The 13,976-nt window shown below is 37.9% G+C and overlaps 1 protein-coding gene across 5 annotated transcripts in view; it reads left to right on the top strand.

Moving 5' to 3' along the window:
• ccdc88c (coiled-coil domain containing 88C) overlaps positions 1–13,083 on the top strand; it is a 76,516-nt gene extending 63,433 nt beyond the window's left edge. Inside the window, exons 27-31 of one of the 5 annotated variants that reach the window (XM_077565912.1) lie at positions 3,891–3,974; positions 6,010–6,093; positions 6,149–6,271; positions 7,138–7,376; positions 9,034–13,083. In XM_077565912.1, coding sequence (XP_077422038.1) covers positions 3,891–3,974; positions 6,010–6,093; positions 6,149–6,271; positions 7,138–7,376; positions 9,034–9,813 — 1,310 coding nt within the window. In that variant the 3' untranslated portion in view covers positions 9,814–13,083. Of the gene's footprint in view, positions 1–1,744; positions 3,975–6,009; positions 6,094–6,148; positions 6,272–7,137; positions 7,386–9,033 lie in introns of those variants that run through there. The other 4 variants (XM_077565827.1, XR_013294176.1, XR_013294171.1 and 1 more) reach the window with 4 other exon arrangements.
• Positions 13,084–13,976: the final 893 nt, after the last annotated feature.

Raw genomic sequence — 13,976 nt, 5'->3', positions numbered from 1 at the left:
GTGTTTTCGTTTTAGCATTAGAATATAGCTAAGTTTCATCATTATTCACAAACCTGTTGAAAACACTAGGAAAAAGAGCTTGTTGCAACATGGCTCTGGCTGATCTCTTATACTCTGCTGCCAACTGCTGGCTGATTATTTTATTTATTTATTTTTGTAATAACTACCATTGCTTTAAGCAACCTCTTCAGGTCAGAGGCTACACCAAAGCCTTCTGTATGCTCTTGCATAGAAAAACAAAAAAAAATTATAAATATGTTTTGGGGATTCAAGGGGCAAAGTATTAAAAAAGGTATTTACACGTTTTTGGGTTTGAATGAGTCAATACAAATTTTTAGTTGTTTAAATGTATACATTTGCACCTTTTTGAAATTTTAAAATAACCAATTAAATAAATAAAAAATAATAGTGTTTCAAATAATTGTATTTGTCTTAACATTATTACGTTTAAAAATGTTCTTGTTTTGTACCAAAAAATAATTTTGATTTCAATTATTGCCAAAATAATCATGATTAATATTTTCTTCATAATCAAACAGCCCTACTTAAAAGTGCTATATTTAGTGGTTCTTATGCATGATACCATTACTAATCTTTCAGTCTACTCTGCATGATTTAATTTAAAGGAGACATATGTTTTTTTTTTTTTTTCACGTTTTTTAAAAATAAAGTTATCATAGCTGGTCTAGGATTTAAAAAAAAAATACACCACACTTGACATCTACTTTGAAATCTCTGGTTGGAATCACTGCTGCTCTAAAAGTGGTTGTTTTAATTTCACACACCCAACTATTTGGATACAAGCAATTCATACTAGGGCCTGACCTATATGCACTTTTTTGAGGCTGATACCGATTTTTCTTCTTATGCTGATTATTTAAAAATATATATTTAATGCATACATAAAATATTTTTTGGGGGGGGCCTCTTGGGGGCAGTGTGGTACCGTGCATCCATGTTGAACACACTTAAAGTTGTGATTATTAAAAAATAACTCATAACATCACCAAGAATTTGAGCCTTTGCAAAGTGTTATCTTAACTGTGGGTATGTGCTCCCACAGTATTTGTGCGTGAATATTTATTTGAAGGAAAAACACTCCCGAAGTTGATGCTAACTTCCTGTTAGCATTGGAATGTGATCTCCCCTTTGATTTTAGCATTAGCGCTACGCTAGCGATGTTTTATAAACAAAGCATGTTTTGCATTTAAATATACAGTGGATGTAATTCTTAACGTCATGTGTTTTGTTTTACAGTTAACTCCAACTGAGGTGTCATTAAACAGCTTAAAGGACGCTTAGGGACAACAGAATAACCAGAATAACACGCTACACACTTGCTAGTTGCTAAAGCTTCGCAAACAAAATGGTGTACTTTCACAGCGTCGGAAACTTCCGTTTTTTTCGGTAACGTTTTAAGGGGAAAGATAATCGGCCATTTGGCCCTGTTGGCTGATTGTTTTGGCGATGTTTGAAGGACGATGATAATCAAGCCGATTATAATCCGATTATAATCAGCGGCCGATTAGTCGGACGGGTCCTAATTAAAACCAGAATTCCCATATTCTTTCCTCTTTAACATTACTGCTTTCTTGTGTACTTCTAATGGGTTAACTTGCATGCCATCTCATTAAGTTTTAACATTCATTACAAATTCAATATCTTTCTTTTCATGTACTCACTGTTGTTTGATCATTTTTTCCTCTTCTGTCTCTCTCTCTTTCTCCAATTTTCTCCCCCTCAGCTCCTCCTGTCCCGAAACGCTTTTGTTTTTTCCGCAGCAAAAGCCAAGATAAACTTCTTCCATCCCCCTCTCCCACCTCCGACCCCCCCTCACGTCCCTACCTCTCTCTCAGCAGACGACTCCGATTCTGGTCGTCCACTGACATCACAGCAGAGGTCGTCACTAGCCAGTCCATCTCGGCCAGTGGAGTGTTCTAATGCCCTCATCTTCCTCTTCATCTATTAAACCATAAACATCATCCTCATCATCAGTCATGATTGACTTTCAGCCTTTCCCACAAAGATTTAAAGCATGCATGCATATTTCATGAATCACATAACACCCGCATAAGGGTTGCCTGTTGCAGTTATGGGCAGCCAGTAATACTAGTAAGTTGTGTGTGTATGAGAGGTGAGCATGTGTCAGTGTTTCCACAGCGCAGCAAGCTTGCACACATTCCCCCTCTTTAAAAAGTATTTGTATCTGCCTGAATGTTATTTATGTGCTTATGACTTGCAAAGTGTTCTCTGAAATGAGGAGTCGCGCTTGCTAATAAGATCACTTCTCTTTCAGTCACATTGGATCAGTTGTTGTCGCTTGCTGCAGTCATTTGTCTTGAACGCAATCGGCACAAGAAATGTTACCGCGACAACTGGCACCTGCTCACTTATTACCTGTCAGCTCTTTGCTAAACAGCTCTTGTCTGTTAGCTGTGAACAGACACCAACGTGCAAGCCAGGGGCTTTAGCCTCAGTTAGCCTCTCATATGGCCGTTAGCTACAAATACTATTCACGTTTTATCATGATGGCACCAATGTTGTCACTGTCTGTATCTGCAGAGATGTTGTCGAAGGTTATGGGTTTGAATATTGGCTCGATCCTTTCGGTTTAGTATTTGCTCTTCTTTTTTTTTTCTTGCTTGCTTGTGTGGCTACGATGGCATATTAGCGCCATGTATAAATATTTTTCAATAGAGTAGCGGCAATATTCTGAGGGGAAAAAAAATAGCAAATGGCAACTTTGCGAGAGAAAAAAACTTGTAAATTTGCGACCTTACATCTAAGTGCAATTTAAGGCACATTCCGTTGGTTTAAACAGGCAGAGTGGATTACAAAGTAGCATAGGTCTACAGTATTTTAAACAATAATAAAAGCAAGGGCCAAGCAACAGCTGTCAAACTACAGTTGCTAGCCAGGCACTCAATGCTAACGCTAACAAGCCACGGACGCCGGAGACTTGTACCGTATCATACACAATGACGGTGTAATTAACTTGCGGTTTGTTCGCGTCCTAAATTCGCTATTTAATATACTTTCGGGTTGGCATTATGATAATGGTGGTAAAAAGTGTCATTTCAATAAAAACGTCGATAATGCAAGCCAAAATGTCAAAGGGGAGTAGTCAAGTGTTCATGCCACCGTGCAGGCAGACTTCAAAGTAAAATCCGCCGAGGCTGTTGCATTGGTGTCAATGTATTATTTGGTCAGCTTTATTTTGACGTTGAAGTTTGCCTCAGCGTGTGTTTGCGCCTTTGCGGCTTCCCTGACATTTCTGAATGACGGCACTGTGTCAGCCCAGTTCGCACACGCGCGTACACACACACCGAGAGGTTTAATATGTTTGTTTTGGTGGAAGAAGCACCAAGTCAAGTCAAAGGGCTCAAGTCCGAGTGAAGTCACAAGTCATTGTTGGTCAAGTCCAAGTCGAGTTGCAAGTCTTTTAACATTTTGTCAAGTCGAGTCTAAAGTCGGCAAATTCATGACTCGAGTCCACACCTTTGCTGTCTTCTGTATTGTCATTTTCTCATGGCAGTTCCAACTGGAATATTCTCACTCATTTACACAAAATGCAGCCAATGTATGATTATTAGTTTTGGCCTCCACTCTGTCTGCGCCATAAGTAGATGATCAATTTGCTCTTCTTGTGCCATTCCAAGCCAACTGGAATCAAGACGTTTGGGCCAAATGACTGATGATTCAATTCATACTAGTTAAGGCCAACCATAATCAGTGAGGATTCTCAATGCTATGCTTGAACTAATCATGCACACGGTCACACACCTATCCCTGCATTCTTGCCACGCTGTGGTTATTGTTGTTGCTTGAGTCTTATTCATGATCACACCTGTTTGTCTAAATGAACTGAGATCGTCTTATTTGGCCAGCAGGTTTGACTGACAGGGGACGAGGAGTCTATCGTTGCAGCACACCAGGAGGCAGCAGTGAGAGTGTCAACGGAGAAGATGGCAAAGGTGATTTTTAAACATTGGACAAAAAGTACTCAACTCAACTTTATTTATAACGCACGTTAAAACAAGCATTGCTGTATACAAAGTGCTGTACATGGAACAGAAATTGGTCATGCAGTAAAGATACGTAAAACAAGAACAAAACTAAAATTTTAAGTAAGTATACAAGTAAATAAACTTTACACCAATAAATTATTAAAAAGATGCAGGTAAACAATTCCGTGAATAAGTAAATAAATAAAATAAGCATCTGTGTTTAATGGGTTTCAGGTCAGGACTTGTGGCAGGCCGTTCCATCCTCTTAACTCCCAAATTCTGACAAACTCTTCTCTTGGGTGTAGTGTTAATTTTAGCCACCATTTTAAAATTTAGTCTCAGTTTTAGTCCAGTTTCAATCATGTTTGTTAATTTTTATCATATTTAGTCAAACTCATCCCATTTTTATTTTGTCTACTTTAAGTCTACTACAAATCTCGCATTTTATTCATCTAGTTTGGTAGCACATTTTTGTCTCGTCTTCATTAGTCAACAAAAATGCTTACTGATTTAGTCCCAGTTATTGTTTATTAATGAGGGTTTTAGTCTAGTCTAGTTTTTAGTGAGTTTTAGTTAAGTTTTCGTTAACAAAATGAACACTGATCTCAGACTGTGGAGTTGAGAACCTCATCTTGATATAGCTCTCTGCATTGAGATCATCATTTTTGCCCACCATCACCCTTCCACGACTAAAAGCCGTTCAACTCTAGTTTTCTTTGTCTTCTCCGCAATTTGACCCTACGACTGCCGTAGGTAGAATCTGGATTCATCGCTGAACATTCCTCAGTCAACTACAACAGCAAAACACTGTTTGGCATTAGCAGAGAAAATTTGATACATTTTACATGAGCGGAACCCACATCCTATGATGCTAATCCCATAAATACATGTTCATTACAAAGGTATTTAAAATAGAAATTAACTGAATTTGCATCAGTATCAGGTCTATGAAACACTAATTTGCTTACTTTTTATTATATTTGCCATTTACATCCGATTGTATCGTGAAAAAATTGTGAATTAATAAAAGCATTATTATTATTATTTTAATCAGCCTTTTCTACATGCACATTTTGTTATATCTTGTAGAATATATTGATAAGAGCATTAGGAGAGTTCCTTAGACATGCTGGAAGCACAACTTCTCATCATTACCAGCTCTCTAACAGTGCTCAGTGGTAAAGTACATTGTCCAGTAACCAGGAGGTCGCGGGTTCGAATCTCACCTCCGACTGTACATTGCAAATATATCCATGGCCATTATGCTAAGGAATATACATGTATACCAACTGACTGTCATATCAGGGAATGCATTGTAATTTCACTGAAATGATGAAATGCATGTTGGCTTTCAGCGTGAGATGACACTTTTCAAAATAAATACGCCATTAGCCATGAATTTGAACAAGTCAAATTAGCTCAGTGCTTAGAGCAATTGCCTTCCAACATGGAGAAACTGGGTTCAAACCCCGCTTGGACCACATTTTTGTAAATTTGATGGTTCGATATCAACTGACTATCATATCAAGAAATGGATTATAATTTCTCTGAAATGATTAAATCCCACTTTAGACAGATTGTGGTTCAAGTTTTCTTTAAATTCATTTGTCATTTAACTACAATTAAACATTTGTAATTTTCACATAATTTATCTTTCATCTTCTTTCATAAGCATTCAGCTTATAGCATTCACACGCAATTTCTGCAGAAATTGCATTTATTCTAGTATGATAAGCAATTAAGATTATGTTGCCTGAAAAAATATATATTTGAAAGCTGAATTTCTACAGTTGGCTATCCCAGGGTCCGGTGCACTGAGAAAAATCCCTAAATATTATTTTCTCCCTGCGTGTGGCTGGTGGTCTGTCCATGGTGTACCCCACAACCAACCCCCCCAACCGCGACCCTAATGAGCACAAGTGGTATAGAAAACGGATGGCTGGATGAATTATTTTCTCCCTAGAGTAAGAGTACCCCCATGTGTGTTTTTTTTTTTTTTCAGGACTAGCACAGACCCACAAAGCTCTGAGTTCCACCCCGAGTCATCAATCATCTTCAGCGACCCTGAGCAGCTGCCGGCCCAGAGGTAGGACAGCAGAATTGAACATGCCTGTAGTGGACTCTTATCCATGCTTTTGCAGGTATGCTCTTTGACGAAGACACTGAGACCGTATTTGGTCCACGGAGCCGCATGGGATGTCGTCCAGGATCAGCTGACTTTAGTCACCACACCTCCAGCTCCAACTCACCAGTCAACTGCAAAGGTACTGACAGTTTTATAGTGTTACATCGAATAAGTACAGTGAAACGTTGTTCTAATTCCTCCAAGGTTTGTGAAGTCTACCAAAAATGTCTGGAAAAATACTCTTGCTTACTTGAGGAAGCAAAGGGTTAACTCTGCGGGCCCTACTTTGATTCCCAGCGCAAATCTAGCACAAAGTCTAACTGTGCACGTGGCTTGAGTTTCCTTTCTTTTGGTATTTTCTTAGACTTTGTGCAGGTAGAATTGGACATTGTGCAACGTTATGAGCCGTCTCCTAACCAATCGTGGCGCTACCAGTCTATGAAAATAGGGCCTTGCATGTGTGTGAGGTTTTAATTAATTTATTTATTTTGCCTTTTTGCGGCTTTTATGCGCAAGTTGGCTGTTTGAACTAGCTGCTAACATTAGCAAGCAGAATGTTTACTGGCCAGCCATTAATTAGGGTAAGGTAGTGTTTTTACTTGGGGTGTCAGGCTAGTAATTTTTTTTTATCCTAATTAATCGCATGCTTTCAATAGTTAACTCATGATTATTCGCAAATTTTATATATTTTCTAAATGTACAATAAAAAAGAATTATCAAAGTTTTCATACACTTTACGACACATAACAGAAAAGTGAAAACATTTTTAAACTAATAGCAATATGGCTGCATCTTTTAGTCATTGATATAATAGTTAATAAAATTGAGTTAAAATTAAGAAGATGTACTATACTAAAAAAAAAACAAGTGTGATATTTGTGTTGAGGTCATTTTTCTGCCACTGTGTTGTTCCTCTTATATAAATTCATTATTGAGCTTGTTGTTGTGGTGCCTTTTGAACTGATGTGGTGATAAAGATATTTTCCATAACTCTTTCTCTTTTAGATGCATCCGATTCGCACTTCCGTTCAGCGAGCCTGTCCAGCGATTATGTCAGAGGTCTCAGCCAATCACAGCAGACCTTGTCACACAGTGCAACCCTGCCATACGACCAAACACCGCAGCGGGCCCAACCTCAATGTGGAGGCGGGATTAGGAGTAGGGCTCGCCCTTCATCTCCTGGAAGCCAGATGGTGACATTGGAGGAGTTTCTGCAAGAAAGCAACCTCAAGTCTACACAAAGGGTGAGAAAGGTATTCATTAATGTTGCTTGTACATGTTTTGCATGTATGGAAGTATTATCCTGTGTTTTCAAATAAGACACCCTATATCTTTCTTTCTTTCTTAACTTTTTTCCTTCATTATTTTCTTTCTTTTTCTTTTATCTTTTTTCTTTTTTCTTTTTTCTTTTTTCTTTTTTCTTTTTTCTTTTTCTTTTTTCTTTCTTTTTTTTAAAAACGTTTTTCCTTCATTATTTTATTTTTTTCTTTCTTTTCTTTCTTTTCTTTCTTTTCTTTCTTTTCTTTCTTTTCTTTCTTTTCTTTCTTTTCTTTCTTTTCTTTCTTTCTTTTCTTTCCTTCTTTTCTTTCTTTCTTTCTTTTCTTTCTTTCTTTTCTTTCTTTTTTCTTTCTTTACCTTTTTCCTTCATTATTTTCTTTCTTCTTTTCTTTCTTTACTTTTTTCCATCATTATTTTATTTTTTTTATTTTTTCTTCTTTTACTACTGTACTGCATTACAATGTTTGTGAATGCAGACAATTTGATCCAGCTCTTCTATTGGATCTTATGATGTTATATTAGTGACTATCAATAATATGAATGTGGAATATTTCTTATTCAAACTTTCTGTGAGATTTTGTAAAGTTTGTAGCAACTAATTTCAAAACAGAAAACATTGTAATGTATTAACTCATGTGTTTAAAGTCATGGTCTGTTCTGTTCAATAACAAGAGGAACGAAAATCAAATTTTCTACAGCAGACAGTTGAACTGATATAAACCGTTGTATTTAAATGTACTGCTTGCTGCACTCCTTCGTCAAAATGCTTTCACAACTGCCGATGCATGCAAGACGATGCATGCTTTGCAGCTGAGCAAACTTAATTTGCTGTCAAACACTAGTGTTATGGTTGTGCTTCCCGACACTTGTAATCTGTTCTCATGCCAAATCTTGCCTGCAAATCAACTGTTGCGCTCGATTGTGACCTTGCCTGAAATCAGTGACAATCCTCTAAACGTTTACAGTCTCGCTCAACATAAAACCGATCATGATTCTTATGATGTTCCACTGGGAAAAAAATAGAGGACTGCAGATGGGAATAAGATAAAATCGACAATCCTAAATTGATGAGTGGATGGAATGAACACATGATCACTTTTTTTTATTTCAAAGGTTTCTCCTTTATCCTTTTAACTTGATTGATCATTTTAATACGGCAGATCTTAACCTTGTTGGAGGTGTGGAACCCCATCAGTTTCCTATGCGCATTCACCGAACCCTTCTTTATTGAAAACAAAAATTTTATATATATATATATATATATATATATTTTTTTTTTTATATATTTTTTTTAAATTCAAATTCAAGACCAAGGTACTGTGGTGAACAAAATCACAAATCATTTGAGTCTGGTGTGTGTCCTCCATCAATTGAACCCAGATTAAGAAGAACCACTGTTTTAAGAGTTTCTTTGTCACTTGACCTGCACTCTAAAAACAGTTTACAAAATAACCCAATCCATTTTTGATCCATAACTGGGTTACCTTTGACCCAATTGTTTTTAGAGTGCAGCTTTCACTCGGGGTAATGCACTTTTTCCACATATGAATATTGGAATGGAAATATATTCATTATGACAGAGAAGTTACTAAAGTGGATCTCAATGTTTTTGTTCTCGATTAGATTTCGTCAGGAAGCGGAGAGGACCTCATGAGCGAATACTTCAGCAGAAGTCCCGCCTCTTCAGGTCCCGCCAGCAGAGATCAGGTGACCCCCACCAGCTATGTCACGCCCACCGTCCACACGTCCAACCAGCAGAGGCCCGGCCAAAGCATGAAGCCATCTTCTCGTCAGACCGTTGGCCAATCCCAAACCTCTCCTCGACCTACGACCCAGAGAGTCAACCAATCACTCAGCAGGACGTTCAGCCTGGCCTCTGCTGATTTGCTGCGCTCTAATGGGCCAGACACTTTTAATGGAAATGGGGGGTCTCCAAACCAATCAGACGTGGTGCTTCGGAGGCAAGGAGGAGGGAGTAATGGAAGAGAGAGGCCACTGTCTGCCCGTTTGGCCAGCTCGTCCAATCAGCACAGAGACAGCAGCATCCCCAACGCGCCCATACACCATTCGACTTCACTCACGCTGCAGACAGACAGATATGCGGAGAGAGAGTGCGATAGAGGACGCACTCCTGCGTCGCCTAACGGCCCCTCGTCAACTTACCATCATCGTGGCGAGGTTGCCATGGTAACTCCCGTGAGGGCCACACCTGCCGCTCAGCTGGACGATGCCTTGGAGCACGGAGAGGTGTTAAGGGATGATCGCGCGGGTGACCCGTCTCCCCACAAGAAAGAAGGTGAGAGGGTGAGATGTAACTCTGTGGAACGCCCAAAAAGCACACCCGCCTCCCCTGACCCCAACAACGACCCCCAGACTGTGTGGTATGAATACGGCTGTGTCTAAGCACAGAAGCAAAGCAAGTTTTTGGTTGGGCCTAAAAATGTGAACACATGTGGAGCTTCTCTTTGACTGACACTGTCAGACAGAAATATCCAGCCTGGAATGTGCTCGGTCAAGTGAACGTCTTCAACTGCAAGTCCACAAATGAAGCCGGATTTTTCAAAATGGCTTCCGAGTTTAACTTTCATGTCACAGGCTTTTGTTTTGGGTCCACACTGAAATGTCATCAGTAGTCTGTGATGGGTTGCTGTGTGTTTCTTGTCACCATACTGATACTGTAATCCAGCAAGCAATTTGAACCAACGGCAGGATTCTGTTTTATTTATTATTTTTTTCCTTTCGGACACATTATTATTACAGGTTACTTTGATCACATATTATTTGCAACATTGACATCCGAAAGAAGGGCTGACGGGTAGAAGCCATGGCTTATTAGCAACCCGTCCCCATCGATTCTTACAATACGCATCAGTCACATACATTGATTATGATTATTGATTCATATCGTTATCAATCCCAGACTTAAATCTGCACACTCCTCGCTCAGTTCATCTTGAGTAATGTCTGTGTGTAAGTTGCAGCTATTATCAATCATTTGGAATTGGTAAATTGGTTCTCGGATGCCACTAACAGGCCCACCAAACCAGGCAAGGGATGAAGCCGCCACCAAAGCCGTGACATATGGAGGACCAAAACTGCCAAAATTAAAAAATAATTAATTAATAAATGAATAATAGTGAAAAGAAAAACAAATATAAAAAATCTAATTCAAAAATTAAACAAAAACAAAAATATATGTGTGTGTGTGTGTGTGTGTGTGTCTATATATATATATATATATATATATATATATATATATATATAAATGAATGAATGAATAAAAGTAATACAAAAATAAAAAACAAGATTCAAAAAATAAATATGTAAATATAATTAAATGTCAATCAATAAATAAAAAGGCTCTACACTCATATTTCATGCTGCAGACACTGTCAGCATGAAATTCATCATGAAATATTATTCAAATGAGGGCACGGTCCTAAGCGTGTTTTGGATCGGATTTCTAAATATGAGAGCAGAGCGTTTTTATCTATTGATTGACATTTAATTCTAGTTATATATTTATTTTTGTATTTATTTGCACATTTATTTTTATATTTGTTTTTATTTTTTGAATCGTTTTTTATTTTTGTATTTATTTGTACTTTATTTATGTATATATATTTTGTTGTTTTTATTTCCATGTATATTTATTTTTTGAATTTTATTTTATATCCGTTTTTATTTTCACTTTTGTTCATTTTATTTATTTTTAATTTTGGCAGTTTTGGTCCTCCACAGTGACACAAAGTGACTTTAAGATCATTATCCTGATTTTACCTCCCTTGCACGATTAAATGAAGAGCTTGCTACTAAGTGCACTTAACTCAACCAGTAGCATGTGAAATCGTTAGTATCATCTCAAGCAAACACTGGAAAAGGTGATCGGAGAGTGGCAGTGTCGGGATTGAGGAAGAACAAAAAATAAGGATGCTGAAACGGAGGTCGGGTTGGGGGTAATATGAGGACAACAAAATAAACATTGGAGATTGGAAGGCTTCTCAACATGCATCACGGATATTTGACTGGAAATGATGCTCAGCCTGAGTCAACAGCCTGTAATAGCCTTGAGATAGCGGGGACAGTTTCAGTATGTTAATTGTGAGCCTTAATACCAGTTACATCTGTCAAGCCAAATTCAAAGCACAAACTCCTAACCCAAAGCACCAAATATTTTGCTAAGCATGCGTTAATGAACACATACAAATGTGAGGGGGTTGAACATTTAGCAACATCATGTTGAACAATTAAAGCTTTTTCGCAAGCTCATTGTAGCTAAATGCACCAAGTGTTTGACAGATTAAACACATTTATTATGTCATAAAATGCCTGAAGGTTTTGCATTTGTGTAACTTTTTGGTGCATGTCTCAATAGTGGATATAAAATGTCTACGCATATGTATAAATTCATTACAAAAAAAATTGCATCATGAGCTTAAATGTTAAAATGCTTAATTTTGAACACAGCTACATCCCCACCTAAAGAGGGCGTGCACACTTTTCCAATCACCTTTAGTTCCGTTTATTTTTGCTTGCCGTCTCAAGGTTTTTTATTCCCCTTTAATTTGTGCTGGTAAAAGGTCTCAATGGTGGAATAAGATGTGAAATGATCACAACATACAGGCATTTTTTGTGTGCACTTCGATACAGTATATAGAACAATATGCTCTAATTTAGGAACGGGGGACCTATGTGAGGAATACTTGGTGTAAAATGATGATGATGATGATGAGGTGGTGGTGGTGAGCGAAAGGTGATGGTGTTTATGGATCTCATATTAATGAAGCTGATTTTCTGACCTTATTATATATACTGCTATCTGTAAATAGAAATCTGACCTTCCAGCTTTTTAACAGCCAAAAAGCACTAGAAAGATGATGAGGAGAAGACGTTTACACTGGAGTTGTTGAGATGATGGTGATGATATGTGCAAGCTTTCTGTCTGCTCCCCTGTGGGGTGTCAAGAACATTTCTATATGCATCAAGCTAAATTATTGCGACTGTACATACTGGAAACCGCCTTGGTGACATTTCTTTTATAAAATTTGATTGATTGTACCAAAAACACAGTTGAGCTATGAACTTAAAAAAACAAGCAAACATCTAATTCCACTGGAAAAGTTATTTATAGATATTTTTTAGATTCTATGCTTTAAAAAATGTAGAAATAAGAATAATTAGTGGATACTATGATAGGATGTGACACGTCATTTGTGGTGATTTCACTTGCCTACGTTTTATTATGTTTTATTGTGCTTAAGGCGGGGTGTGGCTGGCTGTCAACTAGTTTTAATTTGCTGATGTCAGAAGAAAATGAATTGAATTCCTCCAGGCTATTTTTTTTAACCACCTGAAATAACACTGCCCTTATTACTGTTCTGTTGGCTATCTGAAAGTAAAATGCATTTGCATTGCTTCCCTGGTTTTATTTTTGTCTGGCGGAAGCATCTCACAGTTTTGATGAGAGAAGCGAGGGTGGTGATGATGTCAAAGACATTTCCTTTTCTAACTGGAATAAATGCTTGTGTAGTTCACTGACTGTACTCAGTAATGTTGAAATGACTGAGCTGCTGAGATGTGTTAAAAGGTTTCTAGACTTACTAGACTAGAGAAGGCAATGACTGATGTTATCGTGCACTCTTTTTGCCATAAAACAACTTTTAACTTGATAAATTGTCTTTGCGTTTCTTTCATATACAGTATGTACAGTAGTATCTCACATTTAGCATTTCTGCAGATGTTTAACCACTGACAAAACGATACTTTGATGCAATGAAAAGTAGCCAATGGACTCAAAACCACTCATAATACAGCCATTACTGTAATAGCTAAGCCCCTGGCAACTAGCCAGGTTTACATGGAGACTTTTTAGTCATTCCGAATGAAGATCACTGGTCACCTGTTCACGTGACGCACGGACATTGATCACGTGATTTATCAAGATGGAGTTCATTCGTCACTTACCACAGTAGTTGTGATAGTATTAACACTTTTAATGAAGCAGCATTTTAATAAAAACAGGTTTCAAATACTTAAAAACAAGTTCTCCCCTTGCAGACAAGCTCTGGGGAGTGAGGAAACAACGACGTCATGACGCATTTACGTCAAGACAGAGCATGCGCATGCCGCAAGCAGCCTCGCCATGGATTGACGAAAGTTATACCACCCCTGTGGTTCCGAAAGAAATTCCATTCGGATTCAGCTTTTTTATTCTGATTGAGATCTTTATATGGAGCATTTTCATTCCGTTTGGCCGTTCTGAATCATTCTAATCGGAATACATGGCTCCATGTAAACCAAGAAGTACACTCCTGCCAGTTGACAGTATGAGAGAGTGTAATGAGAGCTGTAATACCAAATTTAACATTTCAGAGTGAGACCTTGTAACACTAACAAGTGACATGACATTGCAGATCCAGGGAAAATGACTTGCTGTGCTCAATTTTGACTTTTTCACTCAGGGGTGTGCTCACTTAGCTTTGCCAGTGGTTCAGCTGTTAATGGCTGTATTTTGAGGGAATAATACATTTACACTGTTATATAAACTGTCCACCGACTTCTTCTCA

Source organism: Vanacampus margaritifer, chromosome 1, assembly GCF_051991255.1.
Source record: "Vanacampus margaritifer isolate UIUO_Vmar chromosome 1, RoL_Vmar_1.0, whole genome shotgun sequence".
Classification (NCBI taxonomy): domain Eukaryota; kingdom Metazoa; phylum Chordata; class Actinopteri; order Syngnathiformes; family Syngnathidae; genus Vanacampus; species Vanacampus margaritifer.
Note: the sequence above shows the minus strand (reverse complement) of the source record. Positions and strands in the feature narration are given on the sequence as shown.